Consider the following 23,682-nt stretch of genomic DNA (forward strand, 5'->3'; position numbering starts at 1 on the left):
GCAGAAGCGCACTTGCAAACCCCACCCATCTGACAAGGAAAAAAAAAAGAGAAAAAAAAAAGAAAGAAAACTGCACCCACAGAAATCCGTGTGGTTTGTAAACAACCAAAACTCCAGTATGGAATAAAAAGAGTCCTTTCTTTAAATTCATAGTCAATAGTTTGTACGAACAGGATTGTAGAGGCAGTGTTCAACTGTATCCATCCCGAGTTCTTTTTTTCTTCTTCTCCTTTGTAAAAAAAAAAGAAAAAAGAAAAGAAAAAAAGAGGAAAAAAAGACCTCACAAAACTCACGTCTTTGAAGCTTTTTTTGTACGTTTCCATTTTTGAAATCTTTTGAGGAAAAACAAATCTGGTATCAGCACGGTTGTCTGGTTTTTTTTTGGAATACATTCAATATTTTCTTAAGAAAGAAATAATACAAAACGCACTTCACATGGCGGTAATGAAAAAAAAAAAAAGGAAAACAAAATCAGGGTAATTTTCTTTTCTTAAAACAAACAACAAAAATAGCAGCCCCAAGTGCTCATATTCTTAGTCCAAATACTTTTTAAACTTTGTATATAATGTATATATTCATATATATTTTTCAATTAAAAAAGAAAACTCGTCATTATCAAATTGCAACAACGAATAAGTAACACAATATGCTAACATGTCATGCACCATCCTGTGCACTTGCACATTTAGATGCTGTATTTTTTTTCTTTAGCAGTCAGAAACTCGACACCTTTCATTCACAAGTTCGAGAGCTGACAAAAGGCAACGTGATCACACCCCAGGAAAACAGACTGGACTAAAGCCTGATATATACTTGGTTGCACATCGTGTCGCGCACCAAAAATAAGCCAATGTACAAGCTTGCCGTTTCCGGTGCGAGACACTGACCCAACACTAAGTATAACTCAGGCGTAACCTTCCGATGGATCACCCCCAGGCTACACTAGAAATATTTTACGATATAAAGTTACATACATTACATACACTGTGCTGAGCACTGACACAGGTCACACTCGCTCTCAAAAAAGTTAATGTCTCAATGGCCACTCAACCTATCCAAGTTCTTAGGCACAAATGTGCATTCATACACATACAAAAAAGCACATGCACACAATGAGTACCTGTAGTCTTAAAACTCACTTCTATGACCAGTAAATGAACATGCACGCACACATCCACACTCAGATACACACACGCTCGCGCGACAATGTCCCTCATGATTTGCTCCGTCTACAAGTCCTCAGAGGGCCGGAGACGGTTCCCCCGAGGGGAGAAGCTAAGGAAACACAAGACAAACAAAAAGTGGTGGTCAATGTAAAGATGAGCGCGCAGAGCTAACATTTACAAATGTATGCATTTCTATTACGTCTTTCTGGGGATGAAGAGCTGGTGAGAGAAAGGATGTGTTGTGCAATTGCCCTCTCTCTCTCTCTCTTTCATTCGTTCATCCATTCATTCAATCACTCTCGCAACAAAGTCCCCATTTGGAAGAGGGACACGCACATTCTATACATGAGAATACAAAATTATCATCTGAACAAAAAGACAAAAATGGCCTCTTATGTTTCATACATCTTGGTAAGCAATGAAAGAAGAAAAAAAAAAAACATTGTGCAGACTGGTATATTACTGATACACACCAACCATCACAATCAGTCACTCTTACACATTCACAAAAATATTCATCTCTATATCTAACCCCATTTGTTTTTGATTTTTTTTGTCGTTTTTCAAATTCTTTTTTTAGGCAAGTGCAAATGTTCAAGTTTTTTTATAATCCATTTTTCAATAGCTTTACTTTTTATATAAATGTAAAAAAAAATGCTTAAACAAGAGAGAAATATCAACAGTGTTTGTCTTTCAAGAGAGGATTTGCTTTCTGATAAGGTTTCAACTTAAAAAAAAAAAAAAAAGGTCCCCCTGACTTTGAAAACCTACAGGCCTCACCGTCCCCCCGCCAAGGTTGCATCACCGCCCCGCTTCCAGTTCGGATTCCCACCCACCAACATAGAGCATTGTGTGTATCTAATACACACACACCCCCTATGTCCACTGATTCTCAACAAAAGAAAAACAAAACAAAACAAAAAACCCTATTCAAATCCCATCTTAATAAAGTGCATTAGTTCAGTATAAGGTGCTTAATCTTTTGAGTGCCAGAGGAAACCCATCTTCCTTTAAACCTCACCCACCCTCTCCCCCGCTCAAGTGATCAATTGGTGCAGCAGGGAGCCCTTTTTTTTCGGTTCTGAGGGAGTCGAAAGAGTGGGAGGCACAGAGATTCAACGTCCTCCCACCCCGCCACCTCCCTTGCACTCCTCTCCCTGTCCCCCACACAGCCCGCCCCACCCCGCCCCCCCGCCCGGTTCCCCCAGCAGTGCACATTCGTTATCATGTTTTGTCTGATTAAAAGACAAGAAGGCCTCAGGTAGCTATTGCTGCTGCGCTGCGTCACATCAGTAATCCTCCACCATCTCCATCTCATTCAGGCTCAGACACTCGCCTGTGTTATGGAATGAGTACCCTGCAGGGAGAGAGGGAGGACAAAGAGGAGGGAGAGGAGACAGAACAAAGCGAGTGGGGAGGAGTAGGAAGATGAGAGCGTGGAGGTAAAAACGTCAGGTTACACACAAACGGGTAGAAACATATCAGAACCGTCTATATTTCCCAAATGGAAATGCATGTATTTTAAGTCAGTCTAAACAGAAGCAGGGATAAAACACATCCCGATTAGCCATGAAAAAATAACGAGCAGAGGGGAGATATCAAAAGCAGAGGCATGAAATCCCACCAATCCCCCCCTAGCAAATCAAACCCTGTACCCAACTATCTGTGATTGTCTCTGATCTGTGGCATCATAAACCTGTGATGCAGCAGATGAATGAAAGCAAACGATGATGAATGGTTCCATCATGTGCTGATGGGAGAGGCCTCCTACCTAAGATGCTGGGGTCAGAGTGCAGCATCATGGGCTGTTTCTTCTTCAGCTTTCCTCCCTGGTTGTCATAGAGACCAGCCTTGCCCATCTGTGCGGCCTGGAACATGGACTGCAGGGTGTTTGGGTTCATGCCCCGCATAGAGTCCTGGAGAACACAGAGAGGAGACAGGGGGGTGGAAAGGGTCAAAATAAATGGGAAAACAATAGGAAGAGTTTTTAACCACTAAAGCACTATTTCATAGTTTGTTGCACAAACTATAAAATAGACCAAAATAGGGCTGGCAATTCGAGCAGATTATATTTTTCTAGTTCTGTACCATACAGTAGTCACTTATACTATCAATTCAACAATGCAATTTCTAGTGGGTACCATCCAGTTAACAATGCAATATCTAGTGGGTACCAGCATCCATTCAACAATGCACTATCCAGTGAGTATTCTAATTGCCTCAGAGTCAAGTTACACAGTAGACAGGAAGTTGAGGATTTACCTGCAGTGGGAAGTTCATGTTTAGTCCAGCCACTTCCTTTGATAGCTGAATTCACAAGAAACATTGAAGAAATTAATGATTTCTAATGATTACATGGACACAATGCCATCTCAGAGGATGTTGTAGGCCATGAGATACAATCAAAGCCCACGTGCTCACACACATTTGTAATCAGCTGCTGTTGTTGATTAGTCATCGATAAGATTTTAGTTGACCACAGTTTATCAGCTTTAAATATATTGTTGGTGACTGTAGTCACTCACAATATATGGAGCAAATAAACATTATGTTGATATCCTTGCCGTCGGGCAGAAAGAAACTAGATTAATGTGTAAAGTAGCAAACATAGCCAATCTACAAGCTCACAACGGGTTGCGATGTGAGCTTGTAGATCTGCTTGAGAACCACTGTGTTATCCCAATCTGATTAGTGGCCATAATCCTAAGCATATGACTTGATGTAGGTTTTCTTGTATGTCTGGTTTTCCTTCACATGTACGTGTGGCCTAAGCCCCACCTGCTGCTGCTGTCTCTGTTGGTTGGCTTTCTGTTTGGCACGTCGCTCCAGGAACTGTTTGGCGAACTCTTTGGCTTCCACTGTGTCCCCTAGGTAGGACCGGATAAAGTCCAGCACTGCATAGGGAGACTCCACCTCCTTCAGGTACGCCACGATAGTGGCAACTTCACACACACAAAAAGTTTGAGTCAATAACAATAGTACAAGGAGAGTAACGACATGAGTCACGACAGGAAAACACACAGAGAGGGGAAAGGCTTTAAGTAATGACAGGACGTGGGTTGTACCAGATAAGCTAGCCTCCTGAGAGGAAGTGAAACAAATCTACTAGCGGGAGTTACGTTTTTGAGGATAGGATTAGGGACATCCAATTTAAATAATGGAGAACGGTTTTCTTTAAAGGACACCAGTTACTGAAGACATTTCACCTTGGATGATAACCAGTTCCTTTATAAATAAAGACTTTCTTCACATGCCACAAATCCTGAACCTAGTGAATTTACCCCCCTTTACAGAGCTGAAGAAGACAAAAGCCTGATTTATACATTGTTGCCCGCTGACACGTCGGTGGTGCAAGCTTGTAGCCTGGTTATTTTCAGTGTGCAATATTGGTGCACTACCAAATATAAATCAGTCATTAAGGGCTTGATATACTTCATTGCGCATGCTGTTGCACACCAGATAAGCAATTTTCCGTGTGCGGCACCAGCACACGCGTCTAAATCTAGCTTTAAGAGCTGTCCTACCGTCCAGAGAGGAAGAGGAGTTGTTGGCGGAGGTGTTGAGGGCGTGCAGCATCTGTTCACACCAGGTGGTGAAGCCATCCTGAGGCTTCATGCCCTGTAGCAGCTTCAACAGCTTCTCCTCCTCCTCTGTGCGCTTACGACGCATCATGTACTGTTCGCTGGACACACACACACACATGAAGTTAGTTATTTCTGCACATTACCTGTCAAGTCAAAGTGCACTTTCAGAGTTTGGATTTTGCTTCACGTCACTCCAGACAATTACATTGAGATTAGGAGGATCGACTGATCGCCAGCCCTCTAACGCTGAAGACACTCCAGACCTGATTCATAAGACTGTATTGTCTAGATTAATTAATGTTGGCTGTGTTGGTGTGCGATATGTTTTCTAATGATTACATGGACACAATGCCATCTCAGAGGATGTTGTAGGCCATGAGATACACAGGTCCCACATCAATAAATACTGGTGTGGGGCCCATCTTCTGCCCTATTCTAACTCTTTCTGTAACGGCGAGTTGATTCTGATTCTATCTGCCCCTTGTATAGAACTTGCTGCCCCGACTCCACAAATAAAAGATACTATGGAATAAAAAAAACAAGTTGTTCATCAAATATTTAGAAACCAAAGGCATTCAAGTTTAACAAAACAGTTACCTGAGAGAGGGGCTGCTGCGACTGTTCTTCATGCCCATGTTATTGTTGCTGTTACCGCGCATGGTGACCTGGTTCTTCACCGCCTCGTCCCACATGCCCATGCCCCCGGATGAGCCCCCGCTGCCACTCTTACCCTCCAGGCCCCCAGGCCCTCCCCACATGCCCACACCGTCCGCCCACTGGCTCCCCATGGAGGAACCCCCCATCGACATGCCAGCGTGCTGCAGAGAGAGAACAGAGACATCAGGACAGTTACAATAGTGTTCCAAACAACTGGACATGAACACATGTTAAGGAGGAGAAGGAAAGAAGGGGGAAAAAGCCAGAAGCTTATGTCATTCATTCATGTAAATGCCATATCGGGGGCTCTGATCATTAGCGGGATTAGTCCGTTTCCAAATCCGCCAAACATAATAGGCATTACCATAAAGAAAATTACAACAGCGTGAACTGTTACGATGTCTCCATTTTCCTCGCTTCATAATAAAGTTCAAAACAGCATAACAGACAGGGTCTCATGAAACAAAGACTATGATTGATCACATGAAATAGTGACAGTTTTAAGTTTGTTGGTGATTTGCCTCAACTTGTTTCTATACAGAGTACAGTATTCAAGTGGTTTTGGGCCACAACAATGGAGAGAACAATGTCCTCCATCAGTAGGTTACTCACGCGCTCTCTCTGCTGCTGTGCTCTCTGCTGCTGCTTTAGGAGCCTCTCGGCCTCCTGCATCTCCAGCAGGGCCAGAGCCGGGGGCTTTCCTGACTTGGGGATGCCGGAAGAAGGAGACCCGCTCCAGCCTGAGCCACTGGCTCCGGGCCCCTGCTGTTGGGGGGCCTGCTGGAGCAACTTCATGATCAAATCCTGCTGCTGACGACACTAAAAGAAAGGATCACACAACTTAATTAATTATGAAGAACCAAAATATAAGCCTTTTCTTGTTTTTTTGTCTCAATCAGGGTTTTCTTCTCTCCCCGGTTCATTTTTCTTCTTCTTTTATTAGGTATGATTGATTTGCATATTTAGGTTTGATTTATCAATCGAAAAAGTAGTCAACAGAATAATCGCTAAGAACATAACAGACAGTTGCAGCCTTAAAGAGATAGTTCACCCCCAAAATGACTTTTTTTCTATCGATTAGTCACCCCATGGAGACTTGAATTTATGGTGATTTTTTGTTTGATTTTTTGTTTTTTGTCGCATTCCTAAGCCAATAATTTGATGACCGGTAGTGGTTTCGGTAGGAGACACAAAGAGTCTCCTTTGTATCAAAAAAAATATCCATGAATTCAAGTCTCCATGGGGTGACAAAATCGAGTTTTAGGGGTGAACTATAGCTTTAAACAGAATGCAGGCTGACAAGCCGACATGACTCCTAAAGGTTCTTTCCTCCTCTCACCTGCTTGCGTCTGAACAGCTCCTCGTCATCCCTTCTCTTCTGCTCCTCCAGCAGCCTCCTCTTCTCCTCCCTCCGCTTACGCTGCTCCTCTTCCTCACGCTTCGCCCTGAGTTCAGCGTCTCGTCTTTCTTGCTGGAGCTGGAAGAGGTCAGGGCAGTGTCAAGTGGGGTCCAGGTCACGGACAGACAGCGGGGTAAAAATTTTCTTCTGACGTCCAAACACGAGTTCTAAGAACCCTCCTCAGAGATGTACTCGACTAGGGCAGGGCAATATATCGGATATTGTCTGGGATTTTTAATACCGTAATATCGTGATATGGCACAAGTGTTGCCATTTCCTGGTTTTAATCATTTAAGCCCGATTTCATACTTTCAAACATAGTTGTAGTATAATAGTATAATAGTGAAAATAGCCAATCTACAAGCTCACAACGTTGTGAGTTTGTACTCCCCGACTATTTTCACTGCTTTGGAAATGAAAAAATAAATACATCATTTTATCCTCAGAATACGATATTATCGTTACAATATCGACAGTGGTATTTAGGAAAAGATATCGTGATATACCCGGGGACAACTAACTGCATTTTCTACAGTATTAGCTTCTTTACATATTGTTTATCCTTGATTACATTTTCAAGTCATCCAACTCACACCCTTTATTCAATTTCTTGGCAGTGCAGCCAAATATGTACACTAAGTCACAAAATACCAAGTTAACCTCATGACAGACAAACAAAAAGTATGTGTTTAGCTTTGATTCAACCATCTAAGTAAAATATACTTTGTTTCTGATACCATCAATGAGCACTAGTGCTCTAATGACTTATTTATTTCTCTCCATGTACAATAGACCATGTACTGAATATGTAAATGACATCTGAAAATGTACAAATGTGTAGCAGGAACGCATAACATTCTAAATGTGTTCGCATGTGTTAGCATTCGGCCTCCAGGGGGCGACTGAGCTCACCTTTTGAAGCTGTTCGAGAGTTGGACCCTGAGTAGACGAATTCATTGTTAAGTCCCAAAGATTGGCTTCACCGCCTACAGCAGAAAAGAAAAGGGCGGGGTTGTCACTATTTGTCAGGGACAATAGTGTGTGTGTGTGTGTGTGTGTGTGTGTGTGTGTGTGTGCGTGTGTGTGTACATATTTGTGTACGCATTACTATACTTGTGAGGGCCAAATGTCCCCACAAGTATAGTAGAAGTTATGAAATGAACATCGTTGAGGATAATCTTCCCAGTCCTCAGAAGAGAAATGGTTGTTTTATGGTTTAAAACATTTTTTTAGATTAAGGCTTAGGAAAGGGTTCAAGTTGGGATTAGGGTCAGGATTAGGAATTTAGAGGTTATGTTTAGGAGTGGGGATGGAGTTAATACTTAGTTGTGAGCTGGTGTCATTGCATCGAAAATAGCGACTCTACAACTCTGCGGGACGTTGTGAGCTTGTAGATATTTTCGATGTTAGGGTTAATAATGGCAAAGAATTGTAAAAAAGTTACACAAATGTGTGTGCGTGTTACGGCCAATGCTGTACCTGATGGCTGTGAAGCTGAGGTATGCATGTCCCACATGGACCCTGTATCTGGCACTGACATCGACCTGTTCATCGAAGGCATTATACCCTGCTCACTGCACCTGAAACGCACCATCACAACCAAATGACTTCACATCAAAAAACCACGACCAATATCAACACACGCCAAATTACACTGCACAGTACAGAGGGTTTCAGGCTGTAAATGGCAACACTGCTGAATCTACAGGCTGTGGATCAAAACTATACATGTGCACTATACAATACTGTACAAGAACGGATTCAGATCAGATAGACAGCTGTTAAGTTGTTAACCAGCCAGCATGAAAAATGTCCTTAAAGGAGGAGTTCACCCAAAAAATTACTTATTTTCTATCAATTACACACCCCATGAAGCCTTGATTTCATGGATTTATTTTTTGTTTTTGTGGCATTCCTAAGACAATAATTTGATGACCGTGTGTATTTCCGGTAGGAGACACAAATAATCTACTTTGTGTCTCCTACCGGATACATTAGCCGGTAGGACACGGGAATCAAATTATTGGCTTAGGAATGCGACAAAAACAAAAAAGAATCCATGGATTCAAGACTTCATAGGGTGTGCAATTGATAGAAAATAAGTAATTTTTTGGGTGAACTCCTCCTTTAAGCCTTTTTGCTTCAATTGTATTTTTTATTTGCTAGTGGTGTTGAGCTGACAGGATGTTGACAAAGGTTGTCATAAGTCTCCTTGCTAGAATCATCCATAAACTGAAGAGGATGGCCGTGCACGCACCCACACACGCACGCACGCACACACACCTGTTAATGAGCTGGAATAGCTGCTGCTGTTGGAGCTGCTGATAGATGGCGGCAGCTGCTTGCTCCTGTTGCTTCTGCTTGAGGCGATCCTGGTCACCCTGCAGAGAGGAGGACAGACACAGAGCCACATGGTTCAATACACAGTCAGACACACAGGACTTCATTCCATTTAAACAGCAACGTGAAAGAGCAGGGTGGTTAGCAAATGCTTTGGCTTTAGTAGTACTTAAAACCAAGTCTCTGTCCACATTTCCACTGGTACGGTTTTGGTCCGCAGATTATCCCTGTTCAATAAATGTCCATGTCAAGTATTGTTCTTGAACATCTGAACATGAACACTAAATGCACTGAGAAAAAAAATACTAATCCACCCCCCCCCACACGTTGGCTGAGCTCCGACTCACAGTTCCAGCGGAGCGGTCCCGGGCGGGCGGTGGGCACGGTGGCTGTCTCATCAGCAGGGGCGGCGGAGAGGGCCCCGGGGCGAAGGGCACGCGGCCCCACATCTTGATGACATCGCCCAGGGGCTGGAAGCCCTCATCACAGCCCCTCTTCACCAGTAGGGTCATGGTGAAGTAGCCTGCCTGGAACCACTCGCACATCTCCACTGTGGTGAACGGACCTGGAGCACGGGGAGGAAGAGACACTTTTAGTGTTCCAATGTTGGGTATGTCAAAATAGGCAAACATTCTGCCAAAAAGGAAAAAAAGAAAATCAAGTTAAAAAGTGCCCCGTCTTAGCTCAGCAGTAGAAATTTCTGCTGGCGCGGGAGACCCAGGTTCAAACCCCAGGTTGAGAGCTTTATTTGAATCTAAATGTGTGTGTGTGTGTGTGTGGGAATACCCTGGATCTCCCCCTGGGGGTCCTTGTAGAACCACTTCATGGCGGCCTCATGTGACAGGGGCAGTGCAGCAGCTGTATTCCTGCTCTCCTGCTGATGCTGAAGGGCCTGGGTGAAGCACTCCTCCTCCAGAGAGGTGTCCTGCAGTGACGCCACCATCTTCTCTGCCTCCTGCACGGCACACAGGGGGACAATGTATTCAGTTGCTGGGAAAATGTTTCTACTATATATATATATATAACATTTTTAAAATGATTTTTTTAAATATATTTAAGATATATTTTGGAATCGCCGTTTCTGCTAAGCAGTGAGCTAGATAGGCTTAAACTAATTTGATCTATAGTAGGAATTATTTACACCACTGCAAAGACGAAATGGAGAAATGGGGAGGCGAGACTCCGCATTATTTTCTTAACATTTTCAGCGCTTCCAATGCATAAGACTGATAGGTGGTAGCGTTTGAAAATTGTGAGAGCCAACAGTGTGTCTGGGAGAGACTATACTTCAACTAATAGCAAAAAGATGATGGAGAATATATATATATGCTCCTCCTACCTGCTGGAGGTGCTTCATGCCCTCATCATCCTCGGTGTCTCCTCCGGATAGAGGGAGGAGCGGAGCAGCAGAGGAAGGAGGAGGTGGCGGCAGGCTGGAGGAGGTGGTGTTGTTGGGGCTCGACCGGGCCTTGGAGTAGCCTACTGGACCCATATCTGACACAACATAAACAATCCTTAGGAAAACAAGGCAAAGTACTTTGGGCAGGAGTCCCTCACTTGAGACAGAGAGGGAACATATGGAGCTGACTGAACATAGATTAGATAGAACACAGATTTACAGCAATGTCAGAATAGAGGAATTGAAGTTTTGTTTGGGCAGCCATAGCTGAATGGGTAGAGAAACACACTGTCTGGGAAACACACAGTCCCGGGTTCGCATCCCGGCCCCGGCTATGTGTCGAAGTGCCCCTGAACAAGACACTTAACCCCTAGAAAAGTGGTTCCCAAACTTTTAAGCTTGAGGCCCAAAAGTGAAATTTGATGTCTCCCAGGGACCCAAACTAGTGAAAACAGCCAATCTAAAACGTGTTGTGAGCTTGTAGATCTGCTATTTTCACTACTTCTTAAAAGCATTTTTTAACCTCTAATTAATGGATTAAAAAAATATATAATTATTTATCTAGAGCACATTATGCACCATTTGATAGGACACAGCAGAAGATCCTATTTGGTTCAATTCAGTTGCTTGACTAAGTTAATAATTATACATTTTATTTTAGATTCTCAGGGTATTCAAATGCACTTCGTATGAATAAAAAAATATTGCTTTGATTCATCCGTAAAATAAATGCATTTCCTTATATTGAACACTAGAGGGAATATTGCATCTATTACATCACACAAAACTATGTGGGAAGGAGCCTTTAAGGGATATTTCACTTTCAAACATGTTTGGAGTCCTTTTAACGTCTACTCAGGCTTTTGTGAGCACCAATTTACGTTGCTTGATTCAGTATTTAGATATTTGATATTAATTTTATCTGACCCTTCCTATACAAACCCATTGTAACTTCAAACTCCATTTTAACCATGAATAATTCATCAAAAATACCCATCCATGGTTCTGGTGACTGATATTGTCCTTCTAATGCGTGAGGGGGAATATCAAATATCTAAATACTGAATCAAGCAGCTTAAAAACTGTCTGGGGTGCTCACAAAAGCCTGAATAGACGTTAAAATGACAGACATGTTTGAAAGTGAAATATCCCATTAACTCTTTGACTGCCCCGGACGGGAATTCCCGTCCGATGGCTCTATGGCTATCATGGCCAATGACGGAAAGACGAAAATATGAAGAAAAAAAAAATATTATTATTATTATCTTTTTTTTTGTTGATTTTTTCTGAATTTTTTGGTATTTTTTTGGGGGGGTTTATCTCAAAGGAACTAGGAGATAACGCTATCCAAAAAATTGCTGCTCCATTCACTTCAATGTTAAAAAACAAACAGAGGAAAAATGCACCTTTTTCCTGGCAATGGGACAACACATTCTGAAATAAGTCTGGCAGTGAAAGAGTTAAGGGCGGTCTCTATATGCCAGGTTTAAGCTCACAGAACAGGGACCTTAATCACCCAGAATTGGAAATGGTGCATGCACTGTACCTTCACTTGGCATGCTGCTGGCCTTGGCAGGGTGGCTGTTGGTCAGCTGGGGGTTGTCGACCACCATGCCAGCGGTGCTGGGCTGGGTCTCTGTGGCCATGAAAGGAGCAGAGAGGGCCGGAGGAGCGGAGGAAGAGAAGGAAGAGAAGGAGGGGGGAGATGCTGCCTTTGCCTCGCGATCACCCACACCAGAGGCAGCTTCTTCACGCTCTGTCGGGGGGAGGAATGAAACATGGTGGAGACCATAAACAAACTGGTGTCCAATTTGCTAATTTCCCCCTCCATGCTTGCTCTTGTTTTGAGCGTTGCTTGCGATGTTGGATATAAAATGGAGAAAAAAAACAATCTTATCTGGATTGCACGACTATTCTAAATATTAGGCCAATGCACATCTTCAGGGGGTGATTTGGGTATATATAATAACGTAATAGGGATTCTTGTTTTAATATTCTCTGGTGGTGATGATCATGTTCTTTCTGTGGTAGTCCCATCATTCTGAATCAGAACCATTTTATTGCTAATATGTATGTTAGACATACAGGGACAGTTTTTTTTTGTCAATGTGCGAGAACATGAAACAGTGCAATATAAATTTAAAGACGAACGTGCAAACCGCATATGGTACAGTCAGTGCGACAAATATGCTGTGTAGTCTCCATGGAGAAATGCTTGGACTCTTTTCTTGTGCCGCTTAAACCTCCATGTTCTCCTTCATTATTTGTAATTTGTTTACAAAACTTTGTATCCTATTATGTGCATTTGTATATTTTGTGTAACATTGTTGTTCTTCTTGTATTTTTTGTTCTGTATGCTGTGCAGCACTTTGGTCAACCTCTGTGCTTTATAAATACAATTGACTTGACTTAATTAATATACAGTACTGGTACAACAGTACAATATATGGGTGCTGGTTATTTTGGTTTATGGTTTAAGGTATCGAATCAGTTTAGGATACGTGATATGGAAAACAATCACAAAACGTGTATGAAAACCCAATCTCCGTCACAAACAAATAGAGGCGTTCTGAAAGACGACGATGTGTCTTTTCTCACCCGTGTCTTTGTCTCCTCCTCCATTATAACTTCTCTCTGCGTCAGCATAGCTCTCCTCCTCTTCCTCCTCCTCGATCCCCTGGAAGTCCAGCTCCTCCTCCAGGATCATATCTTGGCCACCCTTCTGAAAGGGGGGGAAAAGGGACACAAGTAGTGGAGAAAGACAACCATTAAGATGGATATTCATGAAGGCATACATACTGCGTATATAAGACTTTATTAAATCAGCTGTTAAAATCAACAAATGTCTCATAACCACAACACGAAAAGGTCCAGGCGCATACCACATGTAGGCTCTAATTCGAATGCCGATCCTGACAACCTTTTCTGCGTGTCACTCCCTGTCTCTCTCTCTCACCCTTTCCTGTCATTCTCTACTAATATTACTATCAATAAATGCAGAAAAGAAAGTGCAAAGTGACGCACTGTGAGATTGTACATCTGCTATTTTTGAGAACCACTGTTCTAAGCCACTATTCTAAATCCTAAGATTTTTCGGAAAAACTTCTAAAATATAAAATGACACAAGATGCTTTCCCGGTTTTAATGGATCAAGCTTCAACACACTCACTGTGATGCACATGAAGGCTCCTGAGGAGTCAAAGGTGCCCATCTCGCCGTCCCCATCATCCGTACACCACTCGGGCAAACCGCTCCTGTCGTCCCCGTCCAGTCCTTCGCTTGCAGCACGCCTGCGGCCGCCACCGTGCCCGTCCGCGTCCCGGAAGTCAAAGTCAAACTTCCTGCGGCGGCTCATCTCTGGGCCAGTGTTGTCCCGCCAGCCAGCTGAGCGAGGACCACCATCTGGAAGACGAGAGACATGATGGATTAGTTTATTTTATATCAATTAATTACTCTACACACAGGAAAATTGTTTAGATGTAACCACATAGTAGCTTGGTCATGCTAGGCTTTTATGGTGTTGGACATAAGTTCTAGTCAACATCTCGGATGGACGGTAGGACGAATGGAATGCAAAATTATAATCCCCTGCCCGGAGGCTAAATCCTTCAAAAACACTAACAGTTGAATAGCTCTTGGGTTCCTCTGGTACTTATACGTGTATGCCGATGCAGAATCTCATCATTGTACAGTAACAGAACAGAGATGCATTTCTCCTAGGTCAGTGGTTCCCAAACCTTTTAGCTCGAGACACAAAAGACAGATTTGATGTCTCCCCGGGACCCAAACTAGTGAAAATAGCTGATCTACAAGCTCACTGTTGTGAGCTTGTAGATCTGTCATTTTCACTACTCCTTAAAAGTATTTTTTTCCCCCTTTAATTAATATATTTAAAATAATAATAATAGAATTCTTTTGAAAAACCTTTGAATTTGTTTTTAACTGAAAGATTTTGAATTTTGGGGATTTTTTTTGAAAATCTTTCGAAATAATAATTAAAAACAAAATGTAGGAAACAAAAAATAAAGGGGTATTTACTCGCGACCCATAAAAATTAGTCTGCGACTCACATATGAGTCCCGACCCCGAGTTTGGGAAACAGTGTCCTAGGTGACTTGTGTCTAACCCGTACCATCCCTGCGGACGACTCCGGCCAGTCTCCAGCTACTGCCCGGCTCACCACCACCACCGCCACCACCACCCTCCTCTTCCTCCTGCTGCTCCTCTCGGAGGGTGCGCCAGTTGTCGCTGTCTGCGCGCGTGTACTCCTTCCTCCCGGGAACAGCGGGAACTGCAGGCTCAACCTCAAAGGTTCCGGGGCGCCCCGGCACCTCTCGGCGCAGCGGCTTCTCAAATCGACGCTCGCCCCTGGAGCAAATGGAGAAATAACTTTTATTTATTTTTCCAAGAGTGACTTGGTGGTGCATGTTACATTGCAATGGCAATGCTCCCATGGTGACAATTAGGATATCGAAATCATAATTACAACTTCATCATGAATATGCGTGCAAATCATGCAAAGTATATCTTTGCAGGGTATTGTAAGATGTGATTGAAGTACTACAGCTAGGTGTTGGTCTATGACTATGTAATACTCAAATACCGCAGTAATAGTGTATCTCAGACAATTGCGTATCTCAGACAAATTAATTAAAAGTAAAAAAAAAACAACAGTTAATTCTGTTTTAGATTTTTACCAGCACGGCTGGTGTAGTTATCACCTTTTGTGGTGTTTATGTCTGCGGACCAATTTTGTCACAGCGATAGCGTCACAACCTTGCAAGATGTAGTTCAGATCATAATGAAGGCCATGATTGAAAGATGGCTTCGGTCTGAGCAAGCCAGAAGTAGCTAGTAGCTACTACATTCATTTTCATTAGCAATGCTACAACATGCTAACAATCTGTGTTGGACATTTCTCAGTAACCATGCAAGTATGTGAGGTCCTCACATAAATAAGAAGCCTTAAACAAGTATCCCCATCAGCATAACATAATAATGGCAAGAGAAAACAAAAGCGTATAATACGGCATAAATAAGGCAAAGCCATTTTCTGCAGAAAACACTTGTATATACTAAATCAGAAAACACTTTTATAGCAGCAATAGTAATAGCACAGCACCTAGTATTTGTATACAAAAGCAGCAGTAGTCACAGAAGTAGGTAGTCACGTCAACATAACAAATGTGACTTGGTCTGGAGGTTAGGTCCGCAAGTCGGCCGTTGTGAAACAGCAGTAACAAGCAAAATAAGTTTGATTTGTTTTGGGGGTGATTTCCGTTTTTTGCCATATTAACACAGTTCAAATGCTGAAGAAGGTTTTCATTCCAACAGATAGCCGTTTTAGAGTCATTAAATGGTTAAAATTATATTTCAAACAAGGCTTGCTTTGTGTGTGTTTCTGTGCATCTTTTGGGGTGGAGAGTACCTTAAACATGCAGGCCCAACATTTGCATGAAAGGTGTCGATTGGTTCAATGGCCGTATTGTCTCTGGTTTCACCCTCCTGAGCACCGCCCATCTTCACAAGCATGTGTCTGTGTTTACATGTCGGAGCACGGTATGGAGAATGCAGTTACTGTAGCTGAACAAACTTTCAGTAACTTTCTGCGTATAGCGAAAGTTGCTCTGATCTGCTCAGCAGAAAGGATTATTCATTCATTGTTTTCCTCCTTGTGGAAAGCCTGGTGACGCGAGGTTAGTGCTTGATTCATAACTTTGTTGTGTTTGTATCGTTGTGTCGGTTCATTAACTAAAAGCCTGAAGGATTCGTCAGCCCATTACTGCTTAACGCACATGAACGTCTGTCTTGCATGACGGCGACGTCACACACAGCGTCCTTGAATGTTGCAATGTGTCTGTGTCTGTCACGTCCAACAGTAGCAGTATTAACAGCATTATGATTTTGTCCATTGCTTAGAAAGAACGATCAGAAGGCTAAAAATACAGGGTAACAGTCATGTGGTTAAATAACTATTACGTTTGTTTGTTTTCTAGTCTAGGCCACTAGTGCTCAAAAGAACAACAATGAATGGCCGGACCCTTAAAAAGGTATATAACTCTGGGAGTGAATAAACGTAACCAAATGGACCAATGGTCAATTTGATTACGGTATATTTACACACTCTCAGTGTTATTATACTGCATAATCAGCATGACATAGGCCAAATCATGCCGATTATGTTATCGTTCTCAAAATAACCAAATGGACCCTTGGGTCTTTAACTCTGAGAGTGTATAAATGTAAACTTTGGATAAAATATAAATGGACCCGTAATGGTCCATTTGGTTACATTTATACATTCTCAGAGTTACTAGGTTATGGGGGTCCGTGGTTTGAGAACCACTGGTCTCTAAGGGCCTAGAGGCCACATCATTTTCACAAAATACTATTTTGTGAAATGTATGTGTTGCTTCAAGTTCCTATAGAGTTGACAGGTGACAATGGGCGAGTGGTTAGAGGTGTGGTTAGTGGTTGAATAAATTATCCATTGTTAACGCCTATTAACAGGCCTGAATATGTGAAATCTTTGGAAGACGTTTGCTTTGACTATCCTGGCTTCTTCAAATATTTTCAGATTTCGATAAATGAAACATTTGAAACTTTACATTCTGTGCATAATCTGTAAAAAGCTGAAAAGTTACCATGGCCCCCTTGTGGCCCAAAGCATTGCATTCAGTCACAAATGTGCAAGATACCTTGTATCTATATACTAGACATCAGCAGAACAACAATTTACCTGTATTTTTTATACTATAGCAGTGGTAGTAACATCAACAGTTTATGTATGCATTGTTCAATAGTGGGTTGATATACACTATACAGGATTAACCATTTGACCAGTAATACGGTTAAACCATTAAAAGCATGTTTATTTAAGTTACCTTTTTAATCAAATAAAAAAATAGTATAGATCCATAATAACCTACGTAAATCACCTACTTATGGTCACAACAACCCACAGTTTGTAGAGTATATAGAGAGCAGAGAGATGCCTAAAGGAGTTGGTTGACTTACCTGTCATCCCAGCTCTGACTGCGGTGAATCTCTCGGACACTGCGGCCAAAGCCCACCTCTGCCTCTTCAATACTTCTTTGGTAGAATCCACCTTCTCCACGGCCTCGACCTTGGCACAAAAACAGACATAGACACAAAGGGACACACTCCATTATTTTCCCAAGCCATTTCCTCGGCTGTCCAGAAGAGGATGTTGAGTGTTTACATTGGCCATTTATATGCCAACAGCGTCGTGTGTACAAGGTGAACTCATGTGTGCAGCAATCTTACACAGGTGTGGACTGACAAAAGGACAACTATTTGGGCAGGCCAAGAGGAAGTGTGGTCCGTCAAGATGGCAGAAGACGAAGGGGAAATAAACATTACAAAGGACGGCTTGAATAAACTGTTTTGCTTTCTCTGGATCACGTCCATTGTAGCTTGAGCTCAAGTCTTTGTGCTGCGGTTTGACTGGTGTTAATGTGGGTTCTGGTGGTAAAGTGTTTATTGTGAGTACATATCCAATGCATAGCGGGTGGTGTGGCGTATTTAGTTGTGTTTTTGTTGATGTCGTTTAGTGTAACATTTTATTTTGTATAGATATTGTTTTATATTTTTATTGAAGCCTTGGTGGAGATTTAGTTTTTACCTCGACCTCCTCGCGTGGCCCCTCGTCCTCGGACCACTCCAGCCGGGGCGGCCCCTCCCACTCCTTTTCCCATGAGCCTCAGCACTGCCACACTGTTCACAGACATGGAGAAGTTCCTCTGCACAGCGAGAGAGAGCGAGACAGGGCAAAACACAGAATGGAAAGAGCAAAATGGAGGAATGTTAAGAATGTGAGCTCACTGTTTGTCACACAGCAGCAGAATAGATCTCTTTGAACAAGAGCATATGTGAGTGAAATGGGAAGAGATGGAATGTGTGAACCGCTGTTAGAGTGTGTTCACCGCAGAGAGAAGAGCCATTAGAGCAGGGGTGTCTAACTGGCGGCCCATATACAAAGGTGTTCAATCTGGCCCGCCGGATGATTTTGAGGAAAAGAAAAAAAATACTACCATTTATCTATGTAGCCGCTTTGATGCCACCGTGACCCTCACCGCTCGCGGCTCCCACTGTCTGTACCTGACTCTCAACACAGTTCTCCTACTGTCTGTACCTGACTCACAGTTCTCACTGTCTGTACCTGACTCTCAACACAGTTCTCACCGTCTGTACCTGACTCTTAACTCAGTTCCTGACTCTCAACAGAGTTCTCACTGTCTGTACCTGACTCTCAACACAGTTCTCCTACTGTCTATACCCGACTCTCAAAACAGTTCTCGCCGTCTGTACCTGACTCTTAACTCAGTTCCTGACTCTCCACAGAGTTCTCACTGTCTGTACCTGACTCTCAACAGTTCTCACCGTCTGTACCTGACTATTAACTCAGTTCCTGACTCTCAACAGAGTTCTCACTGTCTGTACCTGACTCTCAACACAGTTCTCCTACTGTCTATACCCGACTCTCAAAACAGTTCTCTCCGTCTGTACCTGACTCTTAACTCAGTTCCTGACTCTCCACAGAGTTCTCACTGTCTGTACCTGACTCTCAACAGTTATCACCGTCTGTACCTGACTCTTAACTCAGTTCCTGACTCTCCACAGAGTTCTCACTGTCTGTACCTGACTCTCAACACAGTTCTCACCATCTGTACCTGACTCTTAACTCAGTTCCTGACTCTCCACAGAGTTCTCACTGTCTGTACCTGACTCTCAACACAGTTCTCTCCGTCTGTACCTGACTCTTAACTCAGTTCCTGACTCTCAACAGAGTTCTCACTGTCTGTACCTGACTCAACACAGTTCTCGCTGGGGAGCTAGTTGTGTAAACAGCAGAACGATAGGTAGCCGTTACCTAAAATCTAAACTGAGCTAGCAGGCAACACATTGAAATGACATGAAAATAAATAACAACTGCACAGAAACTGGTCTCTGATGTTGACAGGCTGGTTTAAGTCAAGAGATGTCAGGTGTCTGGAAGCAGCAAGTGAAAAATGTGTGACACAGTTCAAAGTACTGCGACATGTAAGCAAAATGCATTACAATGTGTCTAATTTAGTTTCTTATGAAGAATAAGAAACATTTGTTAAGTGAAACATACCAGGGACAGTATTCTACATTTCTGTCTGCCAACGTTCAATTTCAAATGGTTTATAAATGGAAAGGGTGGGGATCTCAAAACAAAAACATCATGTTTTTCATCTCTAATCACATATTTCTTGTAGTATACGACTGTAATACCGATCATAAAAGTAACCACCTTCATAATAAACCAAATCCATAAAACGAGACACTGTAGTTATTGCAGAAAGTGAGACAGCAGGCTGAAAAAACAAAGGCAGCAACAACTGTGGGAGTCCGTGTGTGCATTCACGCGCTTCAATCCGTCCGCTTGTGCACAACGGGTCCGAAAAAAGTCAAATTTTGCCTCATTTTGACCAGTTTGATACCCGTGTGATTCTACAAATGTCTTCTAAATCCAAACAGTTTTCTGTTGCTATATCAGTGGTTCTCAAACTCTTCTGTTGCTATATCAGTGGTGCTAAAACTTTTTCATGTGACGGACCCCCAAAATGATATGTGTTTTGCCATTTTGTATAAATTATACAATGTGGGGTGGTTGTACTTTGTCTCCCTGCTCTTCTATTGAGACATTTAGATCATGTCAAAGATCATGTCTCATCTAGACACAGGATCTGACACCAATTTTGACCTGATTGGGTCAAGATTCAATTTATCCCCTGAGCAAGCAGGCTATAAATCAGCACTTAGGCAGGAAACCAGGTTCAAATGCAGGGTAGTCAGGCTCAGTCACACAGAGATCTAGGAGATCACATGATCGCAAGATTTACTCCTCCATTCACTTCCTGGTTAACGTATTTGGGAAAACGAGTTAAGTGTGTGCACCACAGAGAGAGAGTGTGAGAGAGAGAGAGAGAGAGAAAAGTGTCTGACCTGCTCCTCCTCAGTGAGAGGCACCAGTGCCAGGGGCTGCATGGGCTCATCTTGCAGAATAGCAGCAAACTCCTTATCCTGCATGTCCTCTGGGACCTGAACACACCAAAGGACATGTTAACAACCGTGTAAACCTGGGGGAAATTCAGTAGGTCACAGATTCACCTTTCGCACACAATAACAATCGGGAGAGATTTCTCAGTCCTGCGAAAACAAAGACATCCCCTAGGCACACACTCAAAGAGATGCTTCAGGTGTTTAAGAAACCCATCTGATTTACTTCAGACAAGTCGTTATTTCTATTCAAAAACACTTATATGAACTAGAAGTGAAACGATCACTTGAATAACCGACCATCAAAAAAATTACATTTTTGTAATCAAGTAGTCAGTTATGTGATTACTGATGTAAACATTTCTAATATGTGATGTGAATGCTCGTCTTGGTTCCATATTCAGAAATTAAACATTATGATTTTGACTGCTAGGTAAACATATATTAGCAATTCCAACATGTCCTTTTGGGTTCAGCTTAACTCATTCACTGCCAGAATTATTTCTGGCCGCGTTTGCCCACTGCCAGAGATTTTTCATTGAAAAAAAAAAAAGTACTCAGGAGCCGAGATACAGAATTTTTAAGTTTTAAGTTAACAAGGAAGTGGATAGGAGTTTAGATCTTCGAAAAATCATATCTCCTTAGTCTTTGGGTCAAAAAAAAAAAATCTTGGCAGAATTGGTAATTGGATATAATTACGTTTTTTACGTTCTAGGCAGGGAATGAGTTAACCTGCGATACCATCATTTTGTATGTACCGCCATTTTATGGTCCAATTATTATTAATCTCATTGATCAACCTAATAAAACCCCACCAAATAATCGACAGATTAAACAATACTAGTTGAAGCCATAACATATGTAATGTTCACGTAAGATCTATGAAAATCTATGAAAAACTGAACTTTCTATAGTGGACAACATTATGAGATTGAAACGTGGTATTCACACCCTGCTATTATCAAACACTCCACAGTGGTGATAAATAACCTAATCTGAACTATCCCTTTAAATCAAAGATTAGCAGAGAGATGTCTCCTCCTCCTCACCTTGTTGTCTTTGATATAAAGTGCTAACATCTCCTCTCGGCCGTAGCGATACTCGGCCAGCTTGTACTTTGGCATGGCGGGGGAAGGAGGGGGGGAAGTCACAGTCCCCCCACTGGACAGTGCACGGAGCCTGTGGAGATATCAAGGCAGTTGAACATCAACCCATGTTTCTTTACAGTCAATATGGATACAAATAATCAAGGAGACAAACCATACAGCCTTCTTGAGTTCATAAGTATATTCCTAAGTGGAATATAAGCTTTTTTTCTTTATGTCATTGCCACTTTTTCCATTAAACGAAACAAAAAATATACAAATAAAAATGTAAGCCAGTGTTTTGCCATGTCAAAACACCACACAAAGGACATGAACAAAGACAATGGTGGGGCAACAATGTTTCACAAAGAGACACTATGCAGCAATCGAGAAAATGTGTGCCCTTTTTCAGTCCCTCGACTTGAGATAAACCAAAATAGAGAGAATCTCGGATATAAATACCTGGGGGGGAGAATTCACCTCTATGCACGGCATATAGATATAGGGGCTATTGTTTAAGGTTGATAAGAATTCCTTTTTATCTGACTAGGAGGGGGGGAAAGAAATGGCACCAAATCAGCACTTCAAAAACCACTATGAATGTTCTGTAAGGAATCAACCATCCTCCCACGCAGGTTCCTCGGAAACCACTTGGCTAAAAACAGACGACACATTAGCCTTCCAATATCAAGATTTCATTTTAAGATGCCATTACTAGCAGGACCGCTTCCAAGGTCTGCAGCTTAACAATGGCTCTATTCACATGCCTCCGCACAGTGTGTCACACTGAGTAATGGCACCACATCAAAACCATATGTAGCTCCGAGGGGGGGGGGGGGGGGGGGGTGAGAGGTAGAGGTAATATTGAGACGGAGGGCAAGAATGCAACGGGGGAAAAAAGAGAAAAGAGAGGAGGGAGATCAACATGCCTGTGACTTGTAATAAAGGCAGCCAAACGGGTTCGATACAAGAAGAGCCAAGATATGACGGACTCTCAGCCAAATATCATACTTTTAGATCATTTGTGACTCAAGCATTTATTTCATATTTTCTTCTTCTTGTGGTTTATTATTAATGTCAACATAAACACATTTGTCTCTTCTAAATTGACTCGTGCCAGAATAACTTTGATGCAGACTTGGAGCATGTTCTAGCCAGTTGTCTGCACCCACAAGTACTGTACCATGCATCCAGGACAACAGAGGAAACAAGTCCACGAGGCTAGAGGGAGAGTGGCTGCAGATGTGTAAAGGGAAGAATATTTTGCATGGCTGGCACTGCACCAAGAATGCATACAGCAGTCACAGGCCATTAGAGCTGGAGAGCCTGCAAACCAGAGACTACGCCTCCCATTAAGCTCTACACAAACACTCACTGATGATGGGGCAGTTGGGTTGGGGAGGAAGAGGACATGAGAGGACGAGAATTGAGAATTTCTGTTAGCATTATCATAACTGAAGAGCAGTGACCATTTCCAGTTTGAGTGACTTGGGAATTGAGTTTCTGAAAAACATTGTGAATGTAGTTCACTCCTAGATTGTGGTCCCCAAATCCCCAAATCCAACTGGGGTTGAGGTAAAAAAGAAGTTTACATATTAGTGAATCCCATGCTGATGTGAACGCAGTGATGATTTCAGCCAGGATTTCATTAAAGATGCAGTGATTGCATGATTTTGGCATTTTGTCTGTTTTTCTTTTATCTAAGGACTCTTTCATTAATTCTCTACCCGATGTGGTTAAGATGTACTGTAAAACGATATATTTCCCATGTATTTTAATTTTCCTATTGTAAGGTGCAAGCTTCAAGGCAAACAAATAGTAACAAACTGGACTCTTGATATATCCGGAGCGTGTACCTCCCATTACATTGACTGAATATCGAATTGCATCACTCCAAATAATTATAATTGTGTCATGCAAATAATCGCGTGGCGCCCAATGTGAATGCATCTCAACAACCAGGAAATGTGAAAGTAGTCAAGAGAATATGAAACTGCTTGATAAT

The 23,682-nt window shown here is 42.3% G+C and overlaps 1 protein-coding gene across 2 annotated transcripts in view; it reads right to left on the reverse strand.

Annotated features, from left to right (window-relative positions):
- Positions 1-2,372: 2,372 nt before the first annotated feature.
- The window catches only part of LOC308102272 (GRB10-interacting GYF protein 1-like), a 30,367-nt gene continuing 9,057 nt past the window's right edge, over positions 2,373-23,682 (reverse strand). The window contains exons 4-26 of one of the 2 annotated variants that reach the window (XM_080451907.1): positions 21,642-21,771; positions 20,539-20,634; positions 18,191-18,308; positions 17,563-17,671; positions 15,974-16,081; positions 14,678-14,913; positions 13,715-13,947; positions 13,144-13,267; positions 12,092-12,301; positions 10,486-10,640; positions 9,933-10,101; positions 9,494-9,711; positions 9,090-9,187; positions 8,286-8,386; positions 7,719-7,792; positions 6,747-6,884; positions 6,020-6,226; positions 5,348-5,568; positions 4,691-4,848; positions 3,945-4,108; positions 3,429-3,473; positions 2,938-3,082; positions 2,373-2,523 (exon numbers count right to left, since the gene is read on the reverse strand). In XM_080451907.1, coding sequence (XP_080308033.1) covers positions 2,456-2,523; positions 2,938-3,082; positions 3,429-3,473; positions 3,945-4,108; positions 4,691-4,848; positions 5,348-5,568; positions 6,020-6,226; positions 6,747-6,884; positions 7,719-7,792; positions 8,286-8,386; positions 9,090-9,187; positions 9,494-9,711; positions 9,933-10,101; positions 10,486-10,640; positions 12,092-12,301; positions 13,144-13,267; positions 13,715-13,947; positions 14,678-14,913; positions 15,974-16,081; positions 17,563-17,671; positions 18,191-18,308; positions 20,539-20,634; positions 21,642-21,771 — 3,325 coding nt within the window. In that variant the 3' untranslated portion in view covers positions 2,373-2,455. The remainder of the gene's footprint in view (positions 2,524-2,937; positions 3,083-3,428; positions 3,474-3,944; positions 4,109-4,690; positions 4,849-5,347; positions 5,569-6,019; positions 6,227-6,746; positions 6,885-7,718; positions 7,793-8,285; positions 8,387-9,089; positions 9,188-9,493; positions 9,712-9,932; positions 10,102-10,485; positions 10,641-12,091; positions 12,302-13,143; positions 13,268-13,714; positions 13,948-14,677; positions 14,914-15,973; positions 16,082-17,562; positions 17,672-18,190; positions 18,309-20,538; positions 20,635-21,641; positions 21,772-23,682) is intronic. The other variant, XM_080451908.1, reaches the window with a different exon arrangement.

The sequence above is a fragment of the Gymnoscopelus braueri genome (genome assembly GCF_963280865.1).
Source record: "Gymnoscopelus braueri genome assembly, chromosome: 15".
Classification (NCBI taxonomy): domain Eukaryota; kingdom Metazoa; phylum Chordata; class Actinopteri; order Myctophiformes; family Myctophidae; genus Gymnoscopelus; species Gymnoscopelus braueri.